Below are 18,025 nucleotides of genomic sequence, written 5' to 3' on the forward strand. Positions count from 1 at the left end.
TTAAACAAATGCAGTTAAATTCCTAAAATTTTTACTTGGTGAAGGAGCCTAGAGACTTCTCTTGTGATGCATTCTCTTGCAGGTAATTTTGTTACAAATAAAATATTTGAAAAATCAAAATTAGCCTAACTCTGTTTCTTTGACTGTCCTCTTTGCTGAACAAGACACAAATTTTTACACAGATCAGCCTTTTGATTAAGTACTGAGTGCTTTTTGGTCTCTAAAAAGCTGTCTAAGTAACCTAAGTAAGCTTTTGTGTATACGTTGTTCCAAATAGCATATGACAAAGCTTATTTCTTCAACCTGTTGCAGTTTTGTCTACGGGGAAAAAGAGAAGTTGTGCTGACTTGACAGACGACAGGGACTTTTATTTGAATGTGCCAGGGGTTTGTAGCATAACTGAATTGTTAGGATAACATTAGGTGTTTTCTCCTTGGGAAAGACTGAAGAGAAAAAAATGGGACTTGCCTTTGTGTGGGCATTCTGCTTGGACCAAGTGGGCATACCTTTTCTTTGTATTTGTAATGCTGTGAAGTGCAGTTCACTGGTTTTTTTAGAGGCTTTAGGCTGAATGATGTGATTTGAAAAAGATTTAATAGTTGATTTGTCATTCATCCTGACAATCTTGGTCATCAGCTTGTATTAAAGTCTATAGTTAGAGAATAAATCCTTCTAGCAGAAAGGTACTAACATCCAGTTATTTCTGACTATGGAGTGTGACAGTTCTCTTCAGCAGGGTAATGCAGTTGGCAAGGAGTGGCTTGAAAGACTTGGCTTTGAGAACGAGTGAAAATACTATAAAACATCTGGTCATAGAAATTAACTTCGAGTCAGTGATCAGAAATTCAAGGTAAGCTTAAAGAGATAAGGAGGCGCCAATCTTAAAAAGGTAAACTTTGAGAAATCAAACAGATTGTTTTTCCAGAAAGAGTGCAGTTGAATTGCCAGATTAATTTGCCACAAGATCTTTCAAACCCAAAAGTTAAAAAAGGAAAAGTGGTTTTTCAGGAATAGGAGGAAAAAGAAAAAAAAAAAAAGGATGGATACAGAGAAAAAACAATGTAAAGAAAAATTACCACCCAGACTTAAACCCAAAAGTGTTTATGTAAGATGTGTCTCAGGAAGTCCCTAACCACCACTTGCTGCTGACAGGAAGCAACATCTTGAAAACAGCTATTGTACCTTTGCCTTTTTCCTATAGTCTTTTTCAAAGCATTTTCTGCTTTCTGACATTGGATAGCATATGTTTAATAATGTTAAAATGCATCACTCTTAAAGCATTTAATCTTCTGTAATATATTTTTCCTGATTCATGGGAAAAGTACTAGGAAATAGCTGGGTTTTGGAGGAAAATGAAAAAAAAATTGACAGAATGCTGGAGAAAATCTGGTTTGTTTAGAGGGAAAGCTTTGGTAGAAAACTCCAGACAGCTTCAGAAATTTTTAGCCTTTTCAGTGGATAACAAAATGATTTGCACCAGTCAGAGATGATTCGTGGTACAGCTTCTTGAATGTAATTCCAGTTGAGTTCTTGGTAACATTTTCTTTCACAAACTGGTATCATAGTTTGAAAGTTCCTTGGGTTTTACTGCACTTATTGATATGTTTTTCAATATGAGACTTCATTGCTGTGGTGACAAATGTGGGATGATTAATTCCTGGGGTTGAATAGAGTGAGATTACTCAGGAAAGAACATGGGATCAACATCAAATTTTAATTTTGTTAGTTGATGTTGCTGAGGCAGAATGAACCAAAATGAGGTGCCTTCTATAGCTCTACATTTTTATTAGGTAAATTTTGCTTATAGCACATGATAAAAGAGATTGCTTGAAGTACTCGTTTTATTCATGGTTAAAAATCAGGGTCCATTATCTGCTTGTACATACAGAGTCTTTCTGCTGCAGCAAATTAATCCATATAACTGCTGTACTTCAAACTCCCCTTCAATAATAGATATGCAGGTATAGGCTAGCACATTTTTCAAACTTGTCATAGAACGGTAGAGTTGTGGCTTGAAGAGACCCCTGGAGAATAGTTGGTCTATCTTCTGGGGAAAGCAGGGCCATAAATTAGGTTACCCAATGTCCAGTCAAGCCATATCTTGAGTATTTCCAGCAAGGAAAATTGCCATCCCCTTCTGGGAAGCCTACTTCAATATTTAAGTGTATCTGCAGAGAAGAAATTTGCTCATATGCAGATAGAATGCTACCCCATCTTTTCTTGACCTGTTGCTATCACTCTGGATAGAGTATTCCCATCTTCCCTGTGACTGCTCTGTGTGTACTGGAAGAGCAATTAGGTTCCCTTCCTGCCCCTTCACTTCTCTAAGCTGAACAAAACCAAATTCCTTTAGCCTTTTTGCCTATGGCAAGCTTTCCAATCTTGTAATCACTTTGATGGCCATCCATGGGGCCATGTAGTAAATGTGTAAAGTCTCTCTTGAGACATTTTATGATTAATACATTTCTGTATGTTACAAATCACATGGTGTTGCCTTAGCAAAGGTTTGTCTTCAGATTTTTTAGAGTATTCCGAATTCTACCAAGGTTAACCAGTATATACATTTGGTTTTGTAGAAAATTTTTCCAGCCCTTAATCCTTGGAAAATATCCAGTCTTCTTGAAACCAGCAATACCACAAAATAGTTGGCTTTTTTTGCCTATGATCTAATCTCCTAACAATGGTGTCTTTGGTTTTACAAACTGCTGACTGTAGTAGTTTGGACTTTCTACCACATAGTTAATTGATAAGTTACTGTCCCTCTGTCCTCTGCTTTGTTTAGTATGATACAACCACACTACTGTATGTAGGAAAATGCTTTCATAAATATAGTTGACTACAAATTGGAAATATATCCTTGTCTCTTCTGGCCCTCCTATCAAACCAGTGTCATTATTCAATTAGTGAGGAGCAAAAATGGAAAAGAATTACTTTCCAAAGATTCTGTTCTGTTATGTGTGCCACTTACTGCATGTCTTGGAGACTCTGCTTCCTGTACTGAAGGAATGCTCTATGCTCAGACATCTGTGTTACACAGCAGCATATGTGCATTCAGAGGCTGTGAATATCTTTAGAAGTGTACATGATTGTAAGTAGGGAACTGAATTCTTCATTAGAACATCTAACTTTTTTTTACCTTCTTTTACAGCATGTTTGTGATTTTCACAGTAATAGTACAATTTATCAAATAACTGTGATAGTTTATTACAGTACTTGATCAAAATGTTACCTAAGAATAATAAATTGAAGTCCTCAGGCTTGTGTGAAATACTTCTATATCAGCTAATTATTTTTTGTTGCAAAGTAGGGAATGTCTGATTGACAAAAATATCATACATCAGCTATTTCCTAGCTTACTTGCATTTGCAGAATTGCACAGACCCTTAACATACCACTATGCATGAAAGTATATATCAAGTATGCAGTAGCGGTGTGATTTAACCACATAATTTTTGTTTTGTTAGCCCTACTATTTTTCACTATCGTTTTATAGTCATTATAAAAAAAGTTTAAAAAAGTAAAAAGTAAAAAAGACACAGTTGATAATAATGCAAGTTTTCAGTCTTTATCTGCACAGTTTTTTTTATTATCAGTTTTGCAACAGTGTGTATTTGTGAAACAATTCTAGGTGTTGTAAGTTTTGGTTTGCACATTGTGCCTGCAAGTGGTTATAAACCTCCCAAATTCTGAATTGTTAAGAATAAATGGTGCTGCTCAGGTAAAAGAAATTTGTGGCAGAACAGAAAACTTGAACTCAGGCTCTCTTTGTTTCTATTACTGCTGTTTAATACCTGCCCAGCTTTTCTCATTAGTATAAATTTGTACATGTGATTTACTCAACTGAAAGTGTTTTGTCTTTCATAGCGTGTTATGTCAGTCTTTCTTAATGAGGAGCAAATTGCACACCACAGTTGTTCATGAGGATTTTAAAGCTTACATGCTCCAGTTCAGGTTCTTCAGAACTGAGTGAAGCTGAATAACCACTGATTTTTCAAAGGCTTGGGAGTATTTTTCTTAAGACTTCAATGTTACCCATCAACTACAAAGTATGCTTATTTATTATCTGCCTCAGTGCTACTTTCTCAGAAGCCTTGAGTATTGAATAAAGAAAATAATAGGAGAAGCTTAACTGTAAATCAAGACACAAGAATACAGACTTAGGTTTGCATCCTGCTGAACACTGCAGTTCTCCACAAATATATTTTTCAGTAAAATTTAGCCTTGGAAATTGGTGGATGGAGGACTGAAAATGTGCTATCCGGGTGGCATTGACTGCTACATTTGAAGGTCACTTTTTTTCTGTATTAATGTTTTCTTGTCTTTAAACTGTTACTAATGTTCCTTCTTTGTTTGAACTCTCCAGTAGATGTTTAAAAGCTTGGTACTACAGGTTTGGTTTTCTTTTAGTAACTTAAAAATAATTTGTCCCCTTTACACAGAGTGATTTTCATTAATAAATGTAGTCCTGGATTATTTGGCCGTATTTTTCCTTAGCATGTGTTGTTACTTCCATGGGACCATAAACTAATGAACACTGTTGTCTGCATACAATATCCAACAGCTGCAAAATTAGTTCTGGTGACAATGGAGAAAAGTGAATTTCACTGGAAAATGATACTTGCCTGTGGAAGAAGCTGCCCATGAGCTCACCCTCTGGAAAATATCCCGGTGGCCTCACATCCTAGCTTTTTTCAGTGCACAGTAGCACAAATGTGAGCCAAAGTTTGAAAAGCTAGTGCTGTGTGTTTGCTTTGGCATGGGGCATCCCTGAGGCTTTCCTTTAAGAAACGAGTCTTGAAGTTTTTTGCTGAAGGGAATAATTTTGTCATTCCTCTATGCAAAATGAACTGATTCTTATCTATACCTACTATATCACATCATATATATAGAAGAGTTTGAAATATCACTGCCAAGATAAAAAAAAAAAAAATCATAAAACCTAATTATCCTTCTTTAAGGGAAGAGAGGGATAGGAACAATATGGGAAATGGGTAGCTTGGTGTGTAATTACAAAAAATGTGTTCTTTTATAACTACATTAAGTTTAATTTTTTTGACATCTGTCAGTTTGGGTTTTTTCTTCCTGCACCCCACTACCTACCAAAAGCCTATTTTCTTACAATTTTATTTGGAATTTTCAGAGCCAAGGCTAGCACCTTTCATCTTTTTTGGTGCGTGTATACCTTGTTGGTCCTCATCTGTATGTTGTCCTGGAAAATAAATTATTTGTCCTGAAAAAATGTTTACAACCACTGCTGCAGAGTGGAAGTGTGTTTATACCTTTAGTGTCAATGAGAAAAGCTGCAGATTTGCTCAAAATAGCTGGAAAGTGGCCTTGACCCAGACTGCCATAATGCATGTTGCAGTGCAGAGGCTATGAGCAAAGGATATTTTATAGTCATAACTCTAACTAGGTTTTGATGTGCCACTTGACAAGAGGGCACAGTGAAGTGCTGCTCAGTCTAGGTAGGATCTCTAGGCCATTGCAAAAACTTGGGGACTCAGGATTTGCTCAACACTAAACTGCTACAAAGCCACTCTAATATTAGGGAAATTGGAGTTCTTCCCTCATTCTGAGGTGTAAGGTGCGTGGTCTGTGCTGGCCTTGTGTAGGTGTTAGGATCTCTTGAGTGTGTGGGATGATGGCCGAAACATTTTCCCAGTGTGGTTGAAACCCTTGTTCAGATAAAGTTCAGAAAAGGTGAAAATAATAATTTGGTTTGTTTTTCACCCTCTTAAAAGCTAAGTAAGACTGAAAAAACAGGAAACAAAGCAGAACAAAAGTGCTGTTTATATTTCTTTATTATGCTATGTGAAACTTAGTATGAGATATAATAAACTGGTATGATTAATAGCTTATCCTCACAAGAGTGAAAAAGGACAAAGAGCAGGTATTGCTACCCTTGACAAACTTTTAGAAAATTCTTTTAATCACATAAAGTCATACTTTTTTTTCTTTTTACCTCTCTGCTTTTGTATGTATTTTGATAATCTAGGAAAGCAAACCCCAATTACTCCCTCTTCCTTTAAACTCATCCTTTGGCCTGGGAAATTACAGTAGCTGAGAGAAGTAGAATCACATCGGCATGCTTAATCAGTAGGTCCAGAACTGCCAACTACTAATATAAATTACAAAAACAGAGGGTTTTTTATTTTGTTTTGTTTTAAGAAAAGAGAGCAAATAGAACAATCATTCAAAACACTCATAACTTTTGATGATACATCATTTTGTCTTTCTAGAGGTAGAAATATGTAGATAGAGAAATGAAGATAAGTAGAGAATGGTTTTTAGAAGATACTTTTTGGGAGAAGGCATTAAATACTGCAGGTTACTGTTAAGATAAAACTGTTAAGGTAGTCTGAGTTACATGAACCTCTGGTTTAAAAACGGTACTGATATTTATGAGATATATAAAAATTATATCAATATTACTATATATTAAAAATTATATATATATATCTCATATATATATATATATATGAGATGTATTTCTTGAAGAGAGGATTTTTAATATGCGATGAAAATTTTTGAATGACTGATCTGTGTCATTGCAAAAATTTAAACTAGACTATAAAACTTGACCTGTTTGCTTAGCATCTTTTTTTCTTTGTTTTAACTCCAGCATGACTGGAAATTCCCATGATTTGTATGTTGTTCAGTGGTTAATCCAGCTCTATTCCACTCATTTACATGGTCTAAACATCCCTTTCAGTTTTGGTGGGATTATGAAATTACATTTGGTCTCTGGAGCACTCTCCTGTTTATCATGTCAGTGGGTCTAATGGGCATATATGGTTTTTTCATAGTCCAAATTCACAGATTGCTGGGGACTTGAGAGACAGTTATGGCCTTATGGTTTCCAGGCAAAGCATTAAACAGTTCATAACAAACTGAATTTGTATTAGCTTGTTGTCGCCTCTTTGTCTGTCTCTTCAGTTTTCAATAACAGGTCATATGATTTCTTCATTCATTCCTCCCTAAGCAGTGTAAGGCTTCTTCAGAATGCATGAATAAATAAGGTAAAAACCTAAAGAAATTAGGTATTGCAACCTGACCAATGCTGGACCTAACACAGTTTGATCCAATGAGCAGTGTACTGGTCAAGATAGTAGAGATCTGAAGAAACAGGTATATGGTGAGCTCAGCTTGAGTGAGAAAAAGTCTTGCGATGGATTTCCATGAAGTATTCCTAAGTCTCAGGGCAGAAAAGTTAATGGAGATCTTGCACACTGGAGGCAGACAAAGGAAGTATTGCAGTGGTCTCTGGTCATGGGAGCCAGCAGTTTTGTGTCCCCACACTGTCAGCACCACTGGCTGGGGCAGCTCTCACTGTTTTTTTAGTGTCCTTTTTATGGTCCTGAAAATTGCTCATAGTAGGCAGTAGCCTAAGTGCAAAAAAGCTTTTCTGTCTTTTTAAGGGGTGTCATAGAACTCAAGCAGTAATTATGGAAATTTTCAAAATGCAAATCCCAAGCTCTCCTTTGTTTAATGGGCCCAGAGCACAGTGGGGATAAACAGCTTCTGGCTGATATATTCATTAAAAATTATGCAACTGTTTCTGTTTGAAACACTAGATCAATTGGTTGATTGATTTGTTTGTTTCAGGAATTTATCTCTTGGATTTAATCTACATAGATTCTGCATATCCCGCTTCAGACAGCATAATGGAGAATGAACAAAGATCCAATCAAATGAACAATATTCTCCGAATAATAGCTGATCTGCAAGTATCCTGCAACTATGGTTGGTAAATTTTGTTATGCCTATCAAGCCTTAACTGAAATTTCTTTTGTGCGAAATTGTGGAAGCAGATTTTGGCCCTGAGGGAACACAAGAGGCTAATGATGGTAGAGTTGAACACTAGTAAGTGATGTAGCTTCCACTTCTGCGTAGCTTCAGTCTTACCAGTAAATTGGGCACATAAGCATGTATTCTGAATTGTAAGAGCTATAACAGAGGTTGTGTAGAGTTTACTGTTAGATGTGGGGTACAAATGATATACTTTCAAGTGCAGCTGTTGCATTTGGCTTATATACTGTTTCCACCAGGGGCAATCAGTAAGAATTATCTTAATATCTTCCCTTTACTTTGTAGCAGATACAATATCTAGAGTGTGGTATGTGTTCATTTGGTTATCATTTGTTGTTAGCATCCTGGTGATATATTTACAAAATGAAATACAAATATTTCAGTCTACCACTACAGTTGTTCAATGTGCAAAGTTTTTGCACTTATGTTGCTCCTGGATGAAGTCAAGTAAACGCAGAATTGTTTCTTTTTGTTAACAGAATTTTACTCTAAAAATTTCTGCAGTTCTAGCCTGCTAGTGAAGCTGCATATCAAGAAATGTGCTGGTTTTGGTATCTTAGTGAATACTCAGTGTACTCTTGGTGACTTAGCATGACTTTTCATTGCTTAAGCATGTAACAAGCTGAAAAGCCTTGAGTGCAGCTAAACAATTAAATTGAGAAAATTTAAAAGCTGCCGTTTTGGATAACTTAAAGAAAAAGGATTGTTAGATTGTGAAAAAACAAGGTCAGATGTTAGCTGTGTATGCTTAAGTACCCAGCCCTTTTTTGTTAACTTCAGTATTTCAAAATATTTAAAGGTAGGAACTAGGGATAATAATGTATGATTCTGAACAGCTAGATTATTCAGGTGTCATTTTCTTATTGTGGGTTTCATATTGTCTCTGAATGCTTTGGATGATAAAGAAACTTCCTTATTTCATTGACCCCTTTCCTTTTTACAGTTTTGGTAGCTTGCTGCAGTGCTATGTATTAATTTTGAGTCCTTTGTTAAAATTACGATGAAAATTAAAATACAGCCTTGAAAAATATTCTGGGATAACAGATGCTTTTAAAAGAGTTACCTTTACAAGAGAGCAAAACTTAAGTTAGGTGCTACAAGGTATGTTCCTATCCATGAACCATGTGTCAAGAGGTTTTTCTGTCATTCTGAACTTACTGTCTTTCATTCTTGATATTCAGCATTGTAATTATTAATTACTTATTTAATAACTTTTAAGTCTCCTCAGTTCGTGGGCAGATGAGAACCACTAATACCTATAGATACTGCCTTCAATTTTCCCCAGAACAATGAACAAAAATTCAAGCAATTTTGCAGCAGATAATATTTTTCCACCAGTGAGATAGCATCCAATAAAATCCACCAGCTTTCATGTTGATGAAATGCATCTGTATTTTCTTTAAAAACTGAAAGCATCACTTTTGCTCAGTCAAGTCAACAATTTTTTAGAGTCAAAGTAGTAGTTCTGCCCAATTTATTTTTTTGGAGGTTCAAATTCTGTTTCTATGAAGGTATCCTAAGAACCAGGAAAAAAACACCTGAAAAAATTATAATTTTGGATGACATAAATGTTAATGGTTTTTGTTTGTTTGTTTGAACACTCCACAGATCATCTCACAACACTTCCCCATGTGCAAAAGTATTTGAAGTCTGTCCGTTACATTGAAGAACTTCAGAAGTTTGTAGAAGATGACAATTACAAGTACGTTCTGTTCTTTTCTTCAGGCATTGGGAAATGTAACAGAAAGATTACTTAGTCATTAGTTTTATTAAGAGCTGAGCAAAAAGCCCTTGGCCCTTGGTTTTAGGGTGTTTCTGCTAAGTAAAATTCAGAATGACTGTCTTTCTTTATGACTATAAGCAAATTTACAAAGTGAAATATACTAGTGAAAAGTAACAGTTTAGAGTGGGTGAAAATCGAGTCTTTATTATATTACATGATGATTGTGTTCTGGGAATTTTGTTCAGTAACACTAAAGTCATGTAGTATTATGAATAATACATTAAGAACATCTACCAATTTCAAGTTATTATTTTAATAAGTTAGTATTTACAATTTAGGGGTTTAAGTTTTGAGGGTTTAAGCATGTTAAAACAATGCTTACAGAAGACCTGGAGAAGAGCTAAGCCACAGAGAAGTTTGACGCAGACACCAGAGACCACATTGGTCACTATGTGAATGTGCTCTAGTTAAAAGAAGTGATACTCCCTCGCCAGTAATTCTGAGAGAACTAGCAAATTAAGTCATAGGCTAAAGAACCAAGGTTTTAAATAGTGCAACCAAGCTAGATGGAATGCTATACAATTAACTATTAACAAATAGAGTAACTATTTAGGTGAGCAGAATTTGAAGTATTCAAAGCAAACATATGTTCAGTCATACAATGAAGCATAAAACAGTATAAATAGTACAAAATATTTTAGCATGTTTTAGAGAGCAGAGTTGGTAATGAACTTCCTTAAAACCTTTCTTGTTACCAGTTTTGTTAAACACTTCAGTTAAGAATTTTGTTTCAGAATTTATGTGTACTTAGACCGTATGCTAATAAAACAGTGATGTAAGGGTTTCTTGAAATAGAATATCACAAAAAAAGAATCTGATGACTAAAATGATAGTGCCACAAACCCCAGAATGTTATATAATTATTCTAACATTAGTTTATGGTGTTGATCAGTAGATAGCTGTCACAAGTGAGATACAGCCGTGAAAGGACTAATTCATCCCTACTGCCTATCAAATATAGTGTTTCTGTGAAAAAATAGAGTTGTTTATACTGCTTCAGAAGGACTTGGTGAGAGCTTACATGGAACATTATATGCTGCTCTGGCCATCCATGCTTGCATGCTTGAGAGTTTAAATAAATGATGGTGCAATCAGATGAATAAAATCTATCTTGTAACCCCAGATGTAATGAACTAGGTTGGGCTTTTACCTGAGAAAGGAAAAGTTTAGGTAAGTGAATCACTGTGTATAAACACAGCTGGAATAAAATGGGGAGGGTAGAAATTTAAATGAAATTGTAATGATATCACAAGGATAAAACGAGGATATCACAATGATATCACAAGGATAAAACACATAGATAAGCTAAATGTTGAAATGTGGTTTGTAAATATCAGAGTAATGGAATTCTGGAACCTCTTCTTATTTGGACTAGTGAGACAAATAATTAAATAATTTTAAGTTGAAACCTGATCAGTTAATTAAGTGAAGGCTACCAGTTAGTGTTTGTGAAAAGAAAAGAGCGTATTCAGTAATCAGAAGACTCTGCATTACCAGTGTGGAGTCATGTACACATGAATGTGAAGAGTGACCTGCACCAACTATTTACATCTTGCTGCAATTACTGCTGACACTGCTGGCATACAGACGCAACCTCCTACTGAGATGGGAAAAAAAGGTGTCATCATAACAGAGACAAAAACCCATGCTTTAGCATAACATGAGTCAGACAAATTTGCCTTTTCAATTTTGAATATATGGAGTTGGTGGTAACTCCAGCTGTTCCTCTGAGCTCTGGCTCCAGCCGCAGCGCATGATGCAGGACTATACCTTGACCAGATCTGTTGACAGGAATTCTTGGGATGAATTCGTGTGGAACTTTGCTTTCCCTGAGAGAACAGTTCTAAAAGTAAAAGCATTCAGATAAGGTGTTCTTTTGGAACTTCTCAAAGTATTATCAGGGCATACTACAAATAGAGATAAAATATCTAAAATTTGTCCTCTTGCTTAGGCTAAACTTCTGCAAAAGAAGCTGAAAGAGCACTGGGTCATTCACTTAAAAGCTTATGCTTGGTGATGATTTGAGATGTTTGTGCTTTTGTGTCTGGTTGATCACAGATACTAAGAATAGTGATGTTTCTCTAGGAAAATAATTTGGGGAAAAAAAAGTGTTTAGTGTTTTCATAGCAAAACTTATCTGCTCCATGGAATTAGAATTCCTGCCAGAGTACTATGGTAGAATGTGTAAATTCTTCCTTTATTCAGTCTTGTGACATTGGATATGTTTCACTCGCAGGCACATTGTGCAAGAGATGCACATTGACCATGAGCAGTTATTTTGCTCATTTTGGTCTCAGCCTTTGAAAAGGTCAAATGGTCCAGGACTTCTGTTAAGGGTAGTCTGAGATTTAAATCTCAGTGTTAAAATTTAACAAATGGTCTTTTATTTACTAATTTTGCACACACTTCTGTGCTTCATTAAGGTTATGAAGACAGAGAAAACTTAAACTAAGTAGTCATAGTTAGTAGAGGCTTTACATCCCCTGGATTGGATTAAAGAAACTGTTCATATTGTTCAATTTGACTTTTAGATGGAGTTTCCTGATGATGCAACAGTGTTAACACCATGTATACAATAGCTTTCATGAACTGTACTATGAACTTTTCATGAACTGTACTATGAACTATTTCAGAAAAAATGAATTAAACAAGTATTTTCCATAAACATATAATATTTGTAAAAACTTGAAATAATTCCATTTTAAATTTGAATATTAATGTAGCTTTAGTAGCAGCCTTCCTAATAATGCTTGAAGGTATTTGATATATCTTAAAGATAATTTAATTATTTTTTTTTAATTTAGTTATTTATGAGATTAATTCAATCAAGTTTTAGTGGTTTACTTTCCAGGCTTCACTGTGGCAAGGAAAAACTGGACTAAACTCACAAATGTATTAAAAAGCGGGGAAGATTTGATTCTTACCACAGGAAAGTTTCTACAGTTTATATACATTGGAAAACTTCGATCTTTTTCTACCATGTTTGTTTCATCAGAATAAAACTTTAATTAAAAAAAAATTAATTTAATTAATTCATCGAGACTCATCACATCTACCCTTAAAGAAGACTCTCATTCCTCTTTCATTTTTACACTTGGTAAGAAGTTTTTGGGTTTTGTTTTGAGTATTTGATCTCACGTTTTCCTCTCAGTTTCCCTTTAGTTTCATAGCATTTTCTGGTTGGTCCCATGCCAGAAGAAACTGTAAGCTTTAAAAATGCCGAGAGTTCTAAGTTTTTAGAGTGGGTAAGAATCTCTTCTGTCTTTTTCTTTGCAGTGACTGCTCTTTTTGAGCCAGGGACAGCATTAGTGCTCTCTGCAGAGAGGTATGTGTCACCTTTGGCATGAAGAACAGAACTATCTCAGTACCAGGCTGTCAGGGAGAGACGCTTAGATCGTTGTCCTAAAATGTATTGGCAGAATCCCAACACACGTTTTGCCAAATGGGAACCTCAATTACACTGGAAAGGAAAATATGGCAGCCGCTTTATATAAACAAAACTTTTCTCAATTTTTTTTGTGCTAGTCCAATTGCTTCCTTTAGGTTTGTGCTTGTCAGCAAGTAGGAATGCTCCAGAAAACCCCTGACAATGATGTCATGTCCTAAAAATAACAGATGTTTCTTGGTCAGCCCATACACTGTTTTCTGCAGAAGCTGCTCAGTTTTAGCAGCATGTAGCATTGTGGCACAATGCCACATCCACTTCTAACCAGAAATACCTTGCAGCCATCCCTGTAAATTTTTTTGCTGACCTTTTGGTGTCATTAGGTCAGGCCTTGTATTCTCATGGCTGTTTTTTGAGTGAAACCAGTTTGAAGACTTTTATTTGTTTTACAGTATTATCTATCTGGACAGGACAATCAGGCTTCTACCTATGCCTATAAATTAGTTCTTCAGAGCATATAGGGCAATATAGAAAAACAGAAAAACAGTTCACATTTAGGTTCAGATAGGCAAGATGCTATGGGAAAACATTCAAGAGAAATTGATCTGCAATTGAAAGGCTATACTGACTCCTAGCAGTGCTGGTGCTATAGAAGTCCTAGCTGTACCATGTTAGTTGCAGTCCTATGGGAACAGGTATTAAATGACAGGTGCTTAGTACTTATAGTAAGTATTAGTACTTAAATTAGTACTTGTAGCAGTGAACCTTGCTTGCAGTTCGTCTTCAATCAGCTCTCGGGCAGCTATATTCACTGGATCTTTTCCACCAAGAATTGTGGTGAAAGGTGGGGTGGAAGAAAACCTTCATTGTTAGTCTGAGGTTCATAGTGATCCAGTGGCCATATGGTTCAGTAGCTGTAATTGTGGCTTGACTGCCTCTCCACAGGACACAAAATAGAATCATAGAAGCATGGAATCACTAAGGTTGGAAGAGACCTCCAAGATCATTGAGTTCAACCTTTGACCAATCACCACCTTATTTACTAGGCTAGGTAAACTGAGTGGCACATCCAGTTTTTTCTTGAACAGTTCCAGGGATGATGATTTTACTCCCTCCCTGGTCAGCCCATTCCAAATGTCTGATAACCCTTTCTGTGGAGAAATTCTTCCTGATGTCCAACCTGAACCTCCCCTGGCACAGTTTGAGGCTATTCTATCTTGACCTGTTGGTTCCCTGAGAGAAGAGGCTGATCCCACAGCTGGCTATACCCTCCAGTCAGGGAATTGCAGAGAAGGTCTGCTCTGTGCCTCTTTTTCTCCAGGCTAAGCTCCACCCGCTCCCTGAGCTGCTTCTCATATGCCTTATCCTTTAGGTCCTTTCCCAGCTTTGTTGCCCTTCTCTGGAACACTCCGGTGCCTCAATGTCTTTCCTGCAGTAAGGTTCCCAGGGCTGAATCCAGGATTCAAGTTTTGGCCTCACCAGTACAGAGGGACAATCACTTCCCTAGTCCGGCTGACCACAGTGCTTTTGATACAGTCCAGGAGGCCGTTGGCCTTCTTGCCCACGTGGGCATACATGAGCTCACGTTCAGCTGCTGTTGACCAGCGCCCCTAGGTCCCTTTCTCCTGGACCACTCTGCAGCCACTCTTTCCCATCCTGTAGAAATGCATGGGGTTGTTGTAACTGAATTGCAGGAACCAGCACTTCATCTTGTTGAACCTCACATCGTTGATCTCAGCCCATCAATCCAGCCTGTCCAGATCCTTCTGCAGAGCATTCCTACCCTCCAGCACATCAGCACTCCCACCCAACTTACTGTCATCCATGAACTTACTGAGAATGCGCTCAATCTTCTTGTCCAGATCATCAACAATGATGTTAAATAGGACCGTGCCCAAGACTGAGCCATTATTAATACTAACTCCTCAGTTTTTAAGTTTCTTGTGGGCAGTCTCTGAAACTGATATCTAGGATTTATCCTGACCTGTCTCTTAGCTGAACTCATGCAATATAATTTTGGAATGTTGAAATTTCATATGTTAACATTTACACCATGCACCAAAACTAGGCTTCCTTACCATGGTAAAGCAAAGATTTGTTTTTTGAAAAGGATTCCTGAAACAAAAAAATAAATTCTAACAGTACTGTGATATTGGATGAATATAGTGTCTTCCGAGATGAAATTCTAATGATACATGGGGAAAACACAAAATAGAGCATCTTTATGCCTTAGGAGTGGTTTATTAGGCATGCTGGAACCAAGGTAGTTTTTTTTATTTAAAGTAATTCTGGTGATTGACATTGAACATTCAGCTGTAAGGATGTCGTTAGGTGTGTGAGGATATGGATGATGCATGTTGGTGGTAAGACATCAGGTTTCAAAGTATGCACTGATCTATTGAAAGTATCACATTAAGCCTCTCAGGGGCCACAGATTCTGGCTTCAGGGGTCTTGTTTGGGAAACACTGGGCATGTATGTGCAAGCGTGGAATTTGTGCTGTTCCATGGAAAATGGAGTGTCAGAGGAATTGCAAAATTGAATTTGGGTGGTGGCAAACAAGCCAGGACTGATTGAAACTGTACTGACTGTCAGTATCTCTTCTTGGAAATAAAGAATGTTTTTGATTCTTTCCAGCCTTCTGGAGGAGAGGGGGAATAGAGGAGAAGGTGGCTCAGGAATGACATCTCATTGTCAGAATATATTCCCTTTGAAATGCTGTCATAGGTTTCTCCCTCCACCCCTGTGCATGTTTTTATCTGAAGTCAGAAAGCCTTTCCTTGGGGTGCACAGCAGGGTGCTGCAGCTAGAAACTTTCCAGCTTTTGTGTGTGTTCACTGCTGTGCAATGACAGCAGTTGTTTCATTTGGATTTATGCCTATTCCATTAAAATTTACTTAACATTGTAGTCCTTCATGTAGACCTTTTTGTCAGACTGGTACAGAGCAAAGGACCCATGGATGTCAAGTTAAGAGTGCCTTGAGAAATGGCAGAAGTGATGTGCACTGAGAGATTGAGATTTGTTGGAGTGCTGAGAGCACAAGAGGAGTGAGCACATAGTAAAACACATGGAGTGAGGCAGCATGGCATATAATACTTTCTTCTAATTACTTTCTTTTACTTTTAAGTGTTGGTCACTTTGTCCTATTGAGCTTCTTTTCTATAAGTCACAGTAACACAATTGCTATTTCTGTGTGCACATGGTAACAGTAAATATGCTTTCATGTTTAGATGGAATAAAATGTTAGGTTTGTATCTAAATTACTAACTTTGTGAGTTGGTTTTTTTTTTTTTTATTTTTTTTTTTTTCCCAAGGTAAAAGGCTGGATGAAGTTACGTTTTTGAACTGAGAGGGAGGATTAAATAATGTTTTCTCTTTCTGCTTTCATAGACTTTCCTCAGAGTTTCTTTCTTGGTTCTGACAGATAGTGATTTATTTTAAAAAATAATTGTTTTGTTACATCACAGAATAAATAACTACACTTCCAAGAAAGCAAAATTCCTAGTTAGCACTGCCAAAATAATTACTTCTTCAATTTTTTTCAACTTCTATTGAGAATTTTTTTTTTGTTAATTTCTCTAAAAACTTGTTTTTCCAGATTATCTTTAAGAATTGAGCCAGGTAACAGCTCTCCTCGACTGGTTTCCTCCAAAGAAGATCTTGCAGGTATAAAACATAATTTGAAAATTTGAGTAAGGAAATAATTTTAATTACAGAAATCCTCTACTGAAGTATATGGGAAAACCTGGAGGTACATTGGTAACATGAGTCAACAAGAAAGATTGCTGACTTATATAAAAGCAGTCCCAATTCAAGGGATGTCACAGAGTGTTTGCTAGTGTTGAAACAGGTGTCAGATTGTGTGATTTTTTTTACAAATGCTTGTGTTTTCATCATTATTTTATAAGTGAAGAAAAAAGATCCCTCTTGCAGTACAAAAAAAAAACCAATGCAGTGAATAACACAGGAAATTCTTCCTTCAGGTTTCTGTGTGATCACATATATTTGAAACAATTTCATTGTCAACAGCAGGAGGACAAAAGATTTGTAGCAACAACAGCTTCTAGCAACATCTGAAAAACTAGAGCACCATAAGTTGACAAAAATTAATCTGCTGTTTATTGCTATGACCAGGCTAAACAAACATCAGGCTATGTGAAATATACTTCCTGCTATAAGAGCCATTATCTCAAAAGCTGTTACGTTTTAATCTCTTGAACCTGAGTGGCCAATTTTCTGGCTCATTATGTAAAACCATGTGTGAATGTAAAAACCCCAAGGAGTCCCGACCACATCTGACATGCAGTTTTAATTGGCATTAAAAATGTCTTTTTTTCTCACCAATGAAAGTCAAAGTAAATGAGAGAAAGAAAAAGGAAGATGCTAAATAAAAAATGAACAAAAATCCCATGTGTTTTTCCTCTGCCTCCCAGCTCTTCATGTTGGCTGCTGTCAAATGACCAGTTGTTTATAGGGAACCTCTTGTTTGTCCTTGTATTGTGATTGCTATTCACAGAGTCAGATAAACATTTGACCTGGTCTTCAGTTTCTTTAGGAAGGTGCTTTTCCTTTCCCTGCTTAATGCTCAGTATTATTAATTGCTGCATAAAGGAGTAGTTCACAGGAATTTTTTTTATTAGATGAGTTCAAAAGTAGTTTGTAATGAACACTTTCTTCATACAGAAATGCATTTGCAAGTTGACTTCCCCACAGGAGCCATCACGGTGTTGTTCTCTGAATCTGTGTCTGGAAAGGTGTTGATAAGTTACCAGGCTTCTGCTAAGCAGTGCCCACTGCATCAAGGCTATCTCTCCAAACCCAACCCCCTGCCAAAAAGGCCAGTAGGTTGGGGGATGGGCAAGAGGTTGGGAGGGTACATAGCCAGGACAGCTGATTTAAGCTGCCCAAAGAGATATCCTACACCATATGACACACTCATCAATAAAAGCTAAGACAAAGGTGGGAGCAAGGCATTTATTATTAAAGTTTATCTTCCTAAGCATGGGCTACAATGCTTGGGTTAGGCCATGGCTTTTTATTGCCTGCTG

The 18,025-nt window shown here is 36.7% G+C and overlaps 1 protein-coding gene across 1 annotated transcript in view; it reads left to right on the forward strand.

Moving 5' to 3' along the window:
• RALGPS1 (Ral GEF with PH domain and SH3 binding motif 1) overlaps window positions 1–16,959 on the forward strand; it is a 50,363-nt gene extending 33,404 nt beyond the window's left edge. Inside the window, exons 11-13 of the mRNA XM_077787938.1 lie at window positions 7,606–7,743; window positions 9,418–9,511; window positions 16,576–16,959. Of these exons, the coding sequence (XP_077644064.1) occupies window positions 7,606–7,743; window positions 9,418–9,511; window positions 16,576–16,669 (326 nt within the window). The 3' untranslated portion in view covers window positions 16,670–16,959. The remainder of the gene's footprint in view (window positions 1–7,605; window positions 7,744–9,417; window positions 9,512–16,575) is intronic.
• Window positions 16,960–18,025: the final 1,066 nt, after the last annotated feature.

The sequence above is a fragment of the Lonchura striata genome, chromosome 22, assembly GCF_046129695.1.
Source record: "Lonchura striata isolate bLonStr1 chromosome 22, bLonStr1.mat, whole genome shotgun sequence".
Lineage (NCBI taxonomy): Eukaryota > Metazoa > Chordata > Aves > Passeriformes > Estrildidae > Lonchura > Lonchura striata.